Source organism: Narcine bancroftii, chromosome 6, assembly GCF_036971445.1.
Source record: "Narcine bancroftii isolate sNarBan1 chromosome 6, sNarBan1.hap1, whole genome shotgun sequence".
Taxonomy (NCBI): domain Eukaryota; kingdom Metazoa; phylum Chordata; class Chondrichthyes; order Torpediniformes; family Narcinidae; genus Narcine; species Narcine bancroftii.
In genome coordinates this window covers 73,083,275-73,098,387 of record NC_091474.1, presented here as the reverse complement: position 1 = coordinate 73,098,387, position 15,113 = coordinate 73,083,275, and the positions used below count along the sequence as shown (strand labels likewise).

Genomic DNA, 15,113 nt, shown 5'->3' with positions numbered 1-15,113 from the left:
GGTGTCCCAGTGAGCTAGAAAGGAGTGTGGGGACTGGGGCCCCAATGAGATAAAAGGGAGTGTGGGGACTGGGGCTCTATTGAGCAGGGAGGGAGTGCAGGGAATCAGACCCCAGTGAGCAGGGAGGGAGTGTGGGGACCGGGGCCCCAGAGAGCTAGAAGGGAGTATGGGGAATGGGTCCCTAGTGACCAGGGAGGGAGTGAGGGGACCATGGCCCCACTGAGCAGGGAGGGTGTGTGGGGTCCGGGGACCCAGAGAGTGGGAAGGGAGTGTAGGGACTGGGGCCCCAGTGAACTAGAATGGAGTGTTGGGACCAGGGCCCCAGTGGGCGGGAAGGGAGTTTGAGGACCGAGGACCCAGTGAGCGGGATGGGAGTTTGGGGACCTGGGCCCCAGTGGGCAGAAAGTGAGTTTGGGGAACAGGGCCACAGTGAGCTTGAAGGGCGTGAGGGGACCGGGGCCCCAGTGAGCAGGAAGTGAGTGTGGGGACCGGTGCCTCAGTGAGCAGGAAGGGAGTGTGGGGACCGGGGCCCAAGTGAGCTTGAAGTGAGGGTGGGGACCGGGTCCACAGTGAGCTACAACGGAGTGTGGGGACTGGGGCCCCAGAGAGCAGGGCAGGTGTGTGGTGACCGGTGTCCCAGTGAGCTACAAGGGAGTGTGGGGACTGCGGCCCTAGTGAGCAGGGAGGGAGTGTAGGGACCTTGGCCCCAGTGAGCGGGAAGGGAGTGTTGGGACCAGGTCCCCAGTGAGCTTGAAGGGAGGGTGGGGACTGGGGCCCCAGTGGGCTGGAAGAGAGTGTGGGGAACAGTTCCCCAGTGACCAGGGAGAGAGAGTGGAGAAACCAGGGCTCCACTGAGCAGGGAGGGAGTGTGGAGACTGGGACCCAGAGAGTAGGAAGGGAGTGTAGGGACTGGGACCCTAGTGAGCTAGAATGGAGTGTTGGGACCAAGGTCCCAGTGAGCTAGAAGGGAGTGTGGGGAACAGGGCCCCAGTTAGCGGGAAGGGAGTGTGCAGACATTGGCCCAGTGAGCTAGAAGGGAGTTTGGGGACCAGGGCCCCAGTGTACAAGAAGGGAGTTTGGTGACCGGTGGCCCAGTTAGCAGGAAGGGAGCGTTGGGACTGAGGCCCAAGTGAGCTTGAAGTGAGGGTGGGGACCGGTGCCCCAGTGAGCAGGAAGGGAGTGTGGGGACCGGGGCCCAAGTGAGCTTGAAGTGAGGGTGGGGACCGGGGCCACAGTGAGCTACAACGGAGTGTGGGGACTGGGGCCCCAGAGAGCAGGACAGGTGTGTGGTGACCGGTGTCCCATTGAGCTACAAGGGAGTGTGGGGACTGCGGCCCTAGTGAGCAGGGAGGGAGTGTAGGGACCGTGGCCCCAGTGAGCGGGAAGGGAGTGTTGGGACCAGGTCCCCAGTGAGCTTGAAGGGAGGGTGGGGACTGGGTCCCCAGTGAGCTGGAAGGGAGTGTGGGGTACAGGTCCCCAGTGACCAGGGAGAGAGAGTGTGGAAACCAGGGCCCCACTGAGCAGGGAGGGAGTGTGGGGACTGGGGACCCAGAGAGCTAGAATGGAGTGTTGGGACCAGGGTCCCAGTGAGCTTGAAGGGTCCGGGGACCCAGTGAGTGGGTTGGGAGTTTGGGGACCTGGGCCCCAGTAAGCAGTGAGTGAGTTTGGGGACCAGGGCCACAGTGAGCTAGAAGGAGGTGTGGGGACTGGGACCCCAGTGTGCTAGAAGGGATGGTGTGGACCAGAGCCCCGGTGAGCGGGAAGGGTGTGTGGGGAACGGGGCCCCAGTGAGCAGGGTGAAAGTGAGGGAACCAGGGCTCCAGTGCACTAGAAGGGAATGTGGGGACCGGGGCTCCAGTGAGCTAGAAGGGGGTGTGGGGAACAGGGTCCCAGTGAGCAGGAAGGGAGTGTTCGGACCGGGGCCCAAGTGAGCTTGGGCAACGGGGCCCCAGTGAGCGGGAAGGGGGTGTGGGGACCGGGGCCCAAGTGAGCTAGAAGTGAGTATGGGGACCAGGGCCACAGTGAGCTACAAGAGAGTGTGGGGACTGGGGCCCCAGAGAGCAGGGCAGGTGTGTGGTGACCGGTGTTCCAGTGAGCTACAAGGGAGTGTGGGGCCTTGGGCCTCAGTGAGCTAGAAAGGAGTGTGGGGACTGGGGCCCTAGTGAGCAGGGAGGGAGTGTTGGGACTGGGGACCCAGTGAGCTAGAAGGGAGTGTGGGGACTGGGGCCCCAATGAGCTACAAGGGAGTGTTGGGACCAGGGCCCCAGTATGCAGGGCTGGTGTGTGGGGACCGGTGTCCCAGTGAGCTAGAAAGGAGTGTGGGGACTGTGGCCCAATGAGCTAAAAGGGAGTGTGGGGACTGGGGCCCTATTGAGCAGGGAGGGAGTGCAGGGAATCGGACCCCAGTGAGCAGGGAGGGAGTGTGGGGTCTGGGGACCCAGTGAGCAGGAAGGGAGTGTTGGTACCGGGGCCCCAGAGAGCTAGAAGGGAATATGGGGAATGGGTCCCTAGTGACCAGGGAGGGAGTGTGGGGACTATGGCCCCACTGAGCAGGGAGGGAGTGTGGGGTCCGGGGACCCAGAGAATGGGAAGGGAGTGTAGGGACTGGGGCCACAGTGAACTAGAATGGAGTGTTGGGACCAGGGCCCCAGTGGGCGGGAAGGGAGTTTGAGGACTGAGGACCAAGTGAGCGGGATGGGAGTTTGGGGACCTGGGCCCCAATGGGCAGGAAGTGAGTTTGGGGACCAAGGCCACAGTGAGCTTGAAGTGAGTGAGGGGACCGGGGCCCAAGTGAGCAAGAAGGGAGTGTGCGGCCCAGGGCACCTGTGAGCAGGGAAGGAGTGTGACGACTAAGGTGACAGTGAGCGAGAAGGGAGTGTTGGGAATGGGGCCCCAGTGAGCAGAAAGGAAGTGTGGGGACCAGGGCCCAAGTGAGCTAGAAGGAAGTGTGGAGACCTGGGCCCCAGTGAGCTGGATGGGAGGGTGTGGACCGGGGCCCCAGTGAGCGGGAAGGGTGTGTGGGGAAGGGGGCCCCAGTGAGCAGGGAGGGAGTGAGGGAACCAAGGCCCTAGTGCACTAGAAGGGAGTGTGGAGACCAGGGCTCCAGTGAGCTAGAAGGGCGTGTGGGGAACAGGACCTCAATGAGCGGGAAGGGAGTGTGGAGACATTGGCCCAGTGAGCTAGAAGGGAGTTTGGGGACCAGGGCCTAAGTGAGCAGGAAGGGAGTGTGGGGACCGGTGCCCCATTGAGCAGGAAGGGAGTGTGGGGACCGGGGCCCAAGTGAGCTTGAAGTGAGGGTGGGGACCGGGGCCCCAGTGAGCGGGAAGGGAGTGTTGGGACCAGGTCCCCAGTGAGCTTGAAGGGAGGGTGGGGACTGGGGCCCCATTGAGCTGGAAGGGAGTGTGGGGAACAGGTCCCCAGTGACCAGGGAGAGAGTGTGGAAACCAGGGCCCCATTGAGCAGGGAGGGAGTGTGGGGACTGGGGACCCAGAGAGTAGGAAGGGTGTGTAGGGACTGGGCCGCCAGTGTGCTAGAATGGAGTGTTGGGACCAGGGTGCCAGTGAGCTTGAAGGGTCCGGGGACCCAGTGAGTGGGTTGGGAGTTTGGGGACCTGGGCCCCAGTGAGCAGCAAGTGAGTTTGGGGACCAGGGCCACAGTGAGCTAGAAGGAGGTTTGGGGACTGGGACCTCAGTGTGCTAGAAGGGATGGTGTGGACAAGTGCCCCGGTGAGCGGGAAGGGTGTGTGGGGAACGGGGCCCCAGTGAGCAGGGTGAAAGTGAGGGAACCAGGGCCCCAGTGCGCTAGAAGGGAATGTGGGGACCGGGGCTCCAGTGAGCTAGAAGGGAGTGTGGGGAACAGGGCCCCAGTGAGCAGGTAGGGAGTGTTGGGACCGGGGCCCAAGTGAGTTAGATGTGAGTATGGGGACCAGGGCCACAGTGAGCTACAAGTGAGTGTGGGGACTGGGGCCCCAGAGAGCAGGGCTGGCGTGTGGTGACCGGTGTTCCAGTGAGCTACAAGGGAGTGAGGGGACTGGGGCCCCAGTGAGCTAGAAAGGAGTGTGGGGACTGGGGCCCTAGTGAGCAGGGAGGGAGTGTTGGGACCGGGGACCCAGTGAGCAGGAATGGAGTGTTGGGACCAGGGCCCCAGTGAGCCTGAAGGGAGGGTGGAGACTGGGGCCCCAGTGAGCCAGAAGGGTGTGTGGGACTGGGGCCCCAGTGAGCAGGGAGGGAGTGTTGGGTCCAGGGACCCAGTGAGCAGGAAGGGAGTGTGGGAACCAGGGTCCCAGTGAGGGTACTGAGGCCACATTAATCAGGAGGGGAGTGTGGGTATTGGGACCCCAGTGAGCAGGGAGGGAGTGTGGGTACCAAGGCCCCAGTGAGCAGGAAGGGAATGTTTGGAACTGGGCTCCAGTGAGTGGGAACGGAGTGTTGGGACCAGGGCCCTAGTGAGCGGGCAGGGAGTGTGGGGACTGGGGCCCCAGTGAGCTAGAAGGGAACGTGTCCACCGGGGCCCCAGTGAGCTAGAACGGTGTGTGGGGACTGGGGCCCCAGTGAGCTAGAAGCAAGGGTGGGCACCAGGGCGCCAGTGAACGGGAAGGGAGTTTGGGGACCGGGGCCTCATTGAGCTAGAAGGGAATGTGGGGACCAGGGCCCCAGTGAGCGCGGAAGGAGTGTGGGGACTGAGGCACCAGTGAGCTGGAAGGAAGTGTGGGGACCACGGCCCCAGTGAGCTAGAAGGGAGTGTGGGGACCGGGGCCCCAGTGAGCTAGAAGGGAGTGTGGGGACCAGGGCCCAGTGAGCTAGAAGGGAGTGTGGGGACCAGGGCCCCAGTGAGCAGGGAGTGTGGGGACTGGGGTGCCAGTGAGCAGCGAGGGAATGTGGGGACTGGGGTGCCAGTGAGCAGCGAGGAAATGTGGGGACCCGGGACCCAGTTAGCGGGAAGGGAGTTTGGGTACCGTGGCCCCTGTGAGCGGGAAGGGAGTATGGGGACCGGGGCCCCAGTGAGCGGGAAGGGAGTTTGGGGACTGCTGCCCCAGTGAGCTAGAAGGGAGTGTGGGGACCAGGTCTCCAGTGAGCTGGAAGGGAGTGTTGGGACCAGGGCCCCAGTGAACGGGAAGGTTGTATGGGGACTGGTGCCCCAATGAGCTAGAAGGGAGTGTGGCTACCAGGGCCCCAGTGAGCTAGGTTGGAGTGTGGGGACCGGGCCCCCAGTGAGCTAGAAGGGGATGTGGGGACCAGGGCCTCAGTGAGCGGTAAGGGAGTGCGTGGACCAGGGCCCCAGTGACTGGGAAGGGAGTGTGGGGTTCATGGCCCCAGTGAGCAGGGAGGGAGTGTGGGGACCAGGGCCCATGTGATTGGGAAGGGAGTGTGGGGACCTGGGCTGCAGTGAGCTAGAACGGAATGTGGTGACCTGTGCCCCAGTGAGCTAGAAGGGAGTGTGGGGACCAGGGCCCCAGTGAGCTAGAAGGGAGTGTGGGGACCTGGGCTGCAGTGAGCTAGAACGGAATGTGGGGACCTGTGCCCCAGTGAGCTAGAAGGGAGTGTGGGGACCAGGGCCCCAGTGAGCTAGAAGGGAGTGTGGGGACCGGGGCCCCAGTGAGCTAGAAGGGAGTGTAGGGAATGGTGCCGCAGTGAGCTAGAAGGGAGTGTGAGGACCAGGTCCCTGTGAGCTAGAAGGGAGTGTGGGGACCGGGGCCCCAATGAGCTAGAAGGGTGTGTGGGGACCATGGCTCCAGTGAGCAGGAAGGGTTGTGGGGACCAGGGCCCCAGTGAGCGGGAAGGGAATGCAGCAATCATCTGCTGAGCCAGGAGGTAATTATCAGGATTTCTGATGTCACATATTGGATGATCAAAGTTTTAGTGTGTACATCGAGCACAAATATAATTCCCTTGTGTGTTTGTGCACCTAAAGGATTTCATCATCAGAATGGATACGCAGAGGAAAACTGGACAAGATGTATTCTCCAGTCTCCACATAGAACATATGCAGGTAATGGTTAAGAAAGCTGTTATCAGCAATAAACGTCTCCTCCCCAGAAGTACCATTCCAATATCAACACCAAAAAATTGCACGTCTCTTATTTGTGCTAAGACATGATTGTGTGTAGAGGCGAAGACAATCAGATCCCCATAAAACAATCACAGAATTGGCCGAGTTCCAGTGTGAAATGGCATTCAGTGGTTTACCTCCAGAGGTTCACACCTGAAGACTGTGCAGCTCCAGAGTAAATGCCCTCAGTTCAGCACCACTCCTAACGCTTCAGTGGACAACAGTCACACCCTAAATGCAAAAAAGAGGCTACAGACGCTGAAAGCGTGAAACAGAAATATCAGAAAAAGCCAGAAACCCATCTGGCACCATCTATCCCACATCGTGATCATCCCTAATTCATGCCACTCAAATACAGATTCTCATTGTGGTCATGTTGTGGGAGTTTGCTGTAACAAAGCTGGTGCAGTGGTTCTTGATGTGAACAAGAAGTCTGCAGATGCTGGGATCTTGTGCAGTGCAAAAAATTTCTGGAGAAACTCAGCAGGTCACGCGGCATCCATGGAAAGTAAAAGGCAGTTGATGTTTTGGGCCTGAGCCCTTCGATAGAGGTGAACCTTGGATGACACCTGAAGGGCTCAGGCCCGAAACATTGACAGCCTTTTGCTTTCCATGGAAGTTGTCTGAGTTCTTCCAGCACCTTTGTGTCCTGCAATGGTTCTTATCTGTCGAGATTCAAGATTATTTTATTGTCAGGTAATAAAGCAAAAATTATGATATCACGTGAAATTTCCTCAGCCTACTGTAAGGCACACAAAGATTCGCCATCACCAGAAATTGCCGGTACCTCTTATTGCCAAAGAAAGAGAAGTAAAATAGTGCCCCTGTTTCTCCCTGCCCCCCCACCCTGAGTCATGGAGTACCTGTGGATTCACCTCCAGCACTCCCGCAGCCTCTACAGCCACACGGCCTTCAGTTCAAATTCAAACCATTGGCAACCTGAACTCTAGATCCAAATCTCCAAAATGATCAGGAATCCCTCACTGTCCTGGACAACCTCTCTTGTCCTGGTACCCCTTCAGCCAGCCTCAAGCTGGTGTCCAGCAGTCTGCAGCCTGGTGTGAGCCCTTGTCTGTAGTTGCCAGCAACCCACAAGCTACGTGGGTTCCTTGCCAACAGCCCTGCCGCCTGTGTGTTTTGCAGCCTTAGCTAGTCTGCTGCCGTGGTCACCGTCCCATGAGTCATCTCCTTTGCTTCTCCATGTCAAACGTGGGGGTGTTCTCCCTGTTACTGTTGCCCTGCTAGTCCTCTTCCTCCCCGGAGTCTGCAATCCCTTGTGACTGCTGCCATACACAGACCCCTCAGTGATTATCTTGTAATCGTGGTCACACGTTCACTTGACATGCCCTGACATGGTGTGACCTGAGTTTCCTTCTTTTCCAGCAAACCCAAGGTACATGTGATGGCCTTATGAATTTTACAATGAGGCCAAGGGCCATTGTAACCTCTGTTGAGAGAGTGTGACGTGATCCCCACCAGCACAGGGTTTGATATAGCAGAGTAATGGACTTGTTACATCTATTTGTAAGGAGAAAAGTGCCGATTGAACTGGCAGCTGCAGGCAGCATAGACACCATCTGTTGAGGCTTTTCACTTGTGTCCCCAGATGCAGAAGTGCATTCTGAACCGTGCTTCAAAAGACTGGGCCAAGGTTGAACAGCAGCTGCTTCAAGAGAGAGGATTATGGGGTCCGACATCAAGGTCACAGCAGGGTGCCTGGATACTGAGCATGGCTGAGGGCCCCAGCCGAATGAGGAAGAAGATGAGACGACAAACTATTTGCATCAATTCTGCTTTTGATGCATGTCGAACCAAGGAAGCCAAAAGTGAAGTAAGATTAGATCTTTTGGAAAATGCATTGAATATTTCAAACTTCAATGAATCACTGTCTAAACTGGTAAACTGGTACATTTGTTAATTAAGGCAGAGAACTAATTCCATGTGTTTGTAATATTAGGATGTGCAGTAAATATGTCCCTTCTCATAGAGAAGTTTAAATAGAAAATGTTAAATTCTAAATGATAATGTTTCAGGACATAGCATCATGTCGATTCAATCTGTTATGAAATATTTGTATCTCCCCATTGCTCCACCCTGATCTCTTGCAATAGGAATTCAAAATGTGGAGAGTTGCATTGAACAGTCTCCTAGTGAGGTAGTTTTTAGAAAGAGGGTAAATTTGCATGACTTTAGAAATTCAGATTTATTGTCAGATACATACAACCCTGAGGTTTTTTTTTCCTATGGGTGAAGTAGAATTACTACTTATTGGCAGTGCAAAAAACAACTTGACTCAACATACACATGAGAACAAAAAAGAAATGTAAACAAACTGACTGTTCAATATAGAGAGGAAAAAAAAATCAATGACGTGCACAGGAATGAGTCCTTAAATTAAACCCCAATTGAGTTTGTAATTGAGAAGTCTGATGGTGGAGGGGTAGCAGCTGTTCCTGATCCTGGTGGGACGAGTCTTGTGGCACCGACACCTTTCCTGATAGTGGCAGCAGCGAGAACAGAGCGTGTTCTGGGTACTGTGGATCCTTGATGATTGCTGCTGCTCTCTGACAGCAGCGTTCCCTGTGGAAGTTCTCTATGATGGGGAGGGTTTTACCTGTGGTGTCCTGGGCGTCGTGTTAGCAGTTGGAAATGTAATAACAAAATTGATGTAAATGGTTTGTCTCTTGGGCAATCCCTGTGTATTCATGGGAAAAGTGAAAGGACCATTCTTTTAAAAGGCTTACAGGCTGCACATTGTATTACGATGCTGGGCCTTGTTTATGAGCATAATATCCATACGATAAAACCTTGGTTCAGAGGTTAATTCCTGCACCCAGGCTCACGAGAAAAAAAGTGCAATTCAAAAATGCGTTGAGCTGTTATGATGATGCCCTAAAACACGTTCTCCTTTTGAACCATGGCCCCCCTCTGCCATTGTTAATGGAGCCCTCGATCGAATCTCATCCAGTGCCCACACCTCTGATTTCACTTGCACATTCCCTGGAACAGAACAAGAATGTAGTCTCCCTCTACCCCAGCAGTTTCCACATTCAACAGATCATTCTCTAGAATTTCTACCACCTTCAGAGGTTCCACCACCAACATCTTTCCCTCTAGGAAACCCTGTGGGTTGCTGGCAACTACACTCTCTCTGGGGCAGGTTCCCTTCATGACTTTCTTCAATCTTTGCGACCAGCCCTAAGTTTCATGTTTGAAAATTGTTTCTTGAATCGTTCATACTTCATTTTAATGATTTAAAGAGAATGGTAGTAAAAATCCATTCTCTAAATCTTTGACATTCAGCATTTTCTTTCATCACAGATCAGTGGGAATCCTGGAAGTGAGCAGTTTTACCTAAAGTTGTGCTCCACAGATGAACATGTGAGAAGGACTGACTACTTAGGTAAAGCACTGTACCGGAGCTGAAGCCCAAGGGAGGTGGAAGTTGATTGTTACTTCATAGTTAAAGTCATGTCTTGGATCTTTCTCCTGCTTTCTGGGTTTTTACATTAAATGCACATAGTAACTTACGCTGCTAACTTCAGTACTGATTCTGCTTCTCCCATTTACAACTCCCAGACTTTGTGACATTTCCACTCTCTTTCAGCACGGTTTTATCTCTTGCATTATTGGGACTCCAGCCTTCAATCCTATCACAGGCTTCCTCTCAAAAAGTAACAAATAATGCAGATGCTGGAAATCTGAAATAAAAGAGAGCCTGCTGGAAACAGTCAGCAGGTCAAGCAGTGCCTGCAGAGGGAGAAACCATTAACCTCCTGGGTTGATGACCCCTTTTGTTCTCTTTGCTCTCCACTCCCTTCTGTGTATTGAAGTGTCTAACTTTCCGCAGTCCCGGTGGTGTTGGGAAGATATTCCCCAGAACTAGTTGGTTCTGCTAGTTGAGGCAAATAGCCATCACTTTTGGTTGTGGGCCAATATCTGGAGCTTCTGTGCCAAGGCATGGGATGTGGCCATGTTGTTGGCCTTCATTGCAGGAAAAGAGTGGTTAGCATCTACAAAGTTCCACAGGGACCAGGGGGTCAGACTTTTGCTGTTTGTCGCAAATATTAATTATGTGGCAGTGAATATTGGAGGTGTGATGTGTAAGTTTGGAGATGACTCAAAAATTAGTGATGAACATTACAGCACAGTACATGCACTTCAGCACTTGATGTTGTGTCGACCTATAAATATGAGCACCCCCCCAAAATATGAAACCCTCCCTACCCTGTAACCCTATATTTTTCTTCCATCCATGTGTCTGTCTAAGAATCTCTTTAATGCCCCTAAGCACCCAGACGTCTCCCCTAAACTTTACTCCCTTCATTTTGTACAGATGTGCTCTGATTTTTTTTTTTGGTGCTATTCCTGCCCTGGGATAAAGGTGCTGGCTGTCCACTTTATCTACGCCTCTCATAATCTTGTAGACCTCTCATCCTTAGCTCCAAAATGAAAAGCCCCAGTTGTCTCTTATTCTCCAATCCAGGCAACATCTTGGTCAATCTCCTCTGCACCCTCTCCATAGCTTCCACATCCTTCCTGTAATGAGGTAACCAGAACTGAACACAGTTGGAAAAGTGGGCAGAGTGTTGGCAGATGGAATGTAATTCTGACGGATGTGAGGTGATTTAGAATAGGCTATCTATGGTTAATAGCAGGCCACAAAGGAAGGTTGATGAATAAAGAAGCCAAGGGGTTCAAAACCATACTTCCCTGGAAGTGGTACACAGGTCGATGGGGTGGTGAACAAGGCATATGACCAGAGGAGTCACGTGATGGAGTAGTGGCCAGTCGGGAAAACCAGCCCTCTCCAGGAAAATAGGAAAAAAGTTAGGAAAAAGCAAAGCATAACAAAAATAAAATATAAGAAATAGAAGAGAAAGAAGATGGCTTCCAAGAAGGAGAAAGTAAAAACAATTGGGGAAAAAAAAGTAGAAAAGTCACCTGAGAAGAAAGAAGGCAGCCTTACCTGCAAGAAGGAGCAGGGTGCTGCGGTGGCGAGGAGCGCCCGACCCTCGAGGTCAGTGCCTGCCCTGCGGAGTCGTGACTCACCAGCTGGTGGACTACAAAAATGGCGCGCGGAGCCAAACAAAAGTGCACAACTGCGTATACGTGAGGAGTCGCGCATGTGCAGTGCGTAATCAAAGGAGAAAGAGGACACCGGCGGGAGGGGGTCTCAGCAGAAGAGTGGGCTGCCACAGAGCGAATAGCAGCTGGAGGACGAGGAAGGCAACAGAAGAGGGAGTGATGAAACAGACATGGGAGATAGACGGAAGGAGGACCGATAAGAAGATCAACGTCAGGAAGTACCACAGACAAGCAGCCCAGGAGGGGGAGGACCAGCAACAAGAGGCCCAGTAAGAAGAGGCCTGACAAAGAGATGCAAGCAGCTCATCAGGAAAAACAGAAGAGACACAGACACAGAGAAGAAGAAGACACAAACACAGGTAGAGACACAGAAGAAGAGGAAGAAGAAGAAGACCAAGATCTTCACAGAGAAATAAAAGGTAAAACTGATGAATAGAATATAGATAAAGTATTTTTTGAAGAACAAATGAGATCATTAAAAGAATGGTCATCATTAGAGATTAATGTAATTAAAAGGAAAATGAAAAGAACAGAAGATAAAATGCAAAGGTTAGCACTGGTAATGACAGAAATAGGGAAAAGAGTAGAGAATGCGGAAGAGCAGGAAATGGCTGTCGAAATGGAAGTGAATGACTTAAGAGAAAAATTGGAAGAAAGTGACAAAAAAATTAAAGAGACACAAGAGTTGTTATCTCAGAAATTTGAAATGTTGGAAAATTATAGGAGGCGAAACAACATAAAAATAGTGGGCCTGAAGGAGGGTGAAGAAAGCACAGATATGAAGGAATTTGTAAAAGGATGGATCCCGAAGGTCCTGGGAATGACAGAAATGCAGGAAGAAATGGAAATAGAAAGGGCACACAGAGCATTAGCTCCAAAACCACAGGCACATCAAAAACCAAGATCTATCTTAGTAAAATTATTTGAGACACATGACAAGAGAAAATATACTGGAACAGGCAAGGAATAAAATTAGAGAAGATAATAAATTATTGGAATACAAGGGTCAAAAAATATTTTTTTACCCAGACATAAGATTTGAACTCTTAAAGAGGAGGAAGGAATTTAATACAGTGAAATCAATTTTATGGAAAAAAGTTACAAATTCATGTTAAGACATCCAGCCGTGCTTAAAATATTTATACCCGGGGAGCAAAATGGACTGTTCTCGGATCCAGAGAAAGTGCAAGAATTCGCAGATGGTTTGCAGGACAGGAGAAGAAATGAAGAGATATAACAAGAATGAAGAAAGGCGATAAAGTATATATAAAGATGTAAAAGCAATGTATATGTAAAGAACTAAAGAAGGAAAAGAGAAGGGAAGGAAGGGAGTAGGGGGGGAAGAAAAGAGCGAGCTTTGTTATATGTGTTTTAAAAAAAAAAGTGTTTCTGGAGAGGGCTGGGTAGAGGGGGAATAACTGACACTGCAAAATCAGTTGACACTGCAAAATCAGTTGACGCTGCGAACAAGATCACAATCCAAATGAAAAGGGGAGTTGTGGTTGCCCAGAAAGGGATATGGGGCAACTCAGAGATGGGGGGTACTTTTGGGGTTAAGGTATTAGTGGATGTGGGAACTGCGGGGGTACTTTATGTCTTAAATGTGTTGTCGTACATTAAGTGTAATAAGAGAAAACTAAGAGATGAAAATGGGGAAAAGGGGGATGGAGGTGGTGAAGAGGTGGAAAAGAAGTGTATGCAAGATATAAGATGGCCATGTTGAACTATAAACACAAATAGAATACATAACCAAATTAAAAGGAAGAGGTTACCAACTTTATTGAAGAAGGAAAAAATAGATATAGCATTTGTGCAGGAAACGCATCTAACTGAAGCGGAACATAACAAACTAAAGAAAGATTGGGTAGAACACGTAACAGCAGCATCATATAATTCAAAAGTTAGAGGTGTAGCCATACTAGTTAACAAAAATGCACCATTCAAAATAGAGGAGGAAATAATAGATCCGGCAGGGAGGTAAGCAATGATAAAGTGTCAGATATACTCAGAATTTTGGAATTTGCTCAAAATATATGTGCCTAATGAGGAGGATCAAAAGTTTATGCAGGATAATTTTTTGAAGATTGCAGACACACAAGGAAATATATTGATAGGAGGGGATTTTAACCTTAATTTGGACCCAATGTTGGATAAAACTGGACAAAAGACAAGTAAAAGGAATAAAGTAGCCAAATTTATGGTTAAATCAATGCAGGAAATGAAATTTAAGGATATATGGAGGAGGCAACACTCAAGAGAGAAGGAATATTCATATTATTCGAGTAGGCACAAAACTTACTCAAGGATTGATATGTTTTTGTTGTCAGCCCATATTCAAGGGAGAGTTAGGAAAACTGAATATAAAGGTAGACTACGATCAGATCATTCACCCCTATTATTAGCAATAGAACTGGAGGACATCCCACCAAGAACATATAGATGGAGGTTAAACTCCATGCTTCTTAAAAGACAGGAATTTAGGGAGTTTATTGAATGCCAAATTAAAACATATTTTGAAATAAACACAGGATCAGTGAAAGACAAATCTATATTATGGGATGCAATGAAAGCCTTTATTAGAGGGCAGATAATAAGTTATGTGACTAAGATGAAAAAGGAGTACAATCGGGAAATAGAGCAGTTGGAAAGAGAGTAAATACAGAAAAGGAATTAGTAAAACGGGATAATATAATGAAAAGTAGAGAATTGACAGACAAAAAAAAAGAAACATTACAAACGTATAAGGTGGAGAAGAACATAATGGAAACAAAGCAAAATATTATGAACTGGGAGAAAAAATATAAAATATTAGCCTGGCAACTTAAAAACAGAACAAACTAAAAGAACGATACTGGCATCAAGGAAAAAGGACAAACAAATTACATATAACCCAACAGAGATTAATGAAAATTTTAAGGAATTTTATGAACAATTGTATCAAACTGAGAACGAGGGGAAAGATGATAAAATAGATGAATTTTTATCTAAAATTGAACTGCCGAAATTACAAGAGGAACAAAATAAATTAATAAAACCATTTGAAATAGAGGAAGTACAGGATATATTAAAAAAGCTGCCGAACAATAAAACACCAGGAGAAGATGGATTTCCAATAGAATTTTATAAAACATTTAAAGAGTTATTAATTCCTCCTCTCTTGGAAGTAATGAACCAGATAAAAGAAACAAAACTTGCCAGATTCATGTAAGATAGCAATAATTACAGTAATTCCAAAGACTGGGAAGGATATATTAACACCAGGATCATATAGACCAATATCTCTACTTAACTCAGACTATAAGATAATAGCGAAATTATTAGCAAACAGATTGGCCGATTGTGTACCTCAAATAGTAAAACAAGATCAAACTGGATTTATTAAGAAAAGACAAACAGCGGACAATGTCTGTCAAGTTATTAATCTAATCCATGCAGTTCAACGAAATAAGAAACCAACAATGGCTGTTGCTCTAGACGCAGAAACAGCCTTTGACAGAGTAGAGTGGAACTACTTATTTAAAGTATTATAGAAGTTCAATCTACCAGAAAAATATATAAATTGGATTAAAGTATTGTATAATGGACCATTGGCGACATAGTATACCTAACAGAACCAGAGGTATCAGTAAAAGAATTACATAAGAAATTGAAGGAATATAGAGAAATATCAGGGTACAAGATCAACACAAATAAAAGTGAAGTAATGCCAATGAGTAATGCAGACTATACAGAATTTAAAAAAGAATCACCATTTAAATGGCAAACACAAGCAATCTGATACCTAGGAATCAGGTTAGATAATCCTTGTACAAGCCACTTGTACAAACTAAATTATCAGCCACTAATAAATAAATTACAGGAAGACTTAGAACATTGGAAAGAATTACCGCTAACGTTGATAGGGAGGGTAAACTGCATTGAAATGAACGTGTTCCCAAGGATACAATACTTATTTCAAACGTTACCAATTCCTTTAA

At 49.5% G+C, this 15,113-nt stretch overlaps 1 protein-coding gene across 5 annotated transcripts in view; it reads left to right on the top strand.

Annotated features, from left to right (window-relative positions):
- Positions 1–15,113, top strand: part of wdfy4 (WDFY family member 4) — a 224,292-nt gene that overhangs the window by 133,174 nt on the left and 76,005 nt on the right. For all 5 annotated transcript variants that reach the window (XR_011340161.1, XM_069885345.1, XM_069885346.1 and 2 more), the window contains exons 41-43: positions 5,911–5,988; positions 7,655–7,879; positions 9,370–9,451. Coding sequence is in view for 4 of the 5 variants with exons in the window: in XM_069885345.1 (XP_069741446.1) it covers positions 5,911–5,988; positions 7,655–7,879; positions 9,370–9,451 (385 nt within the window). In the remaining variant the exon portion in view is untranslated. The remainder of the gene's footprint in view (positions 1–5,910; positions 5,989–7,654; positions 7,880–9,369; positions 9,452–15,113) is intronic.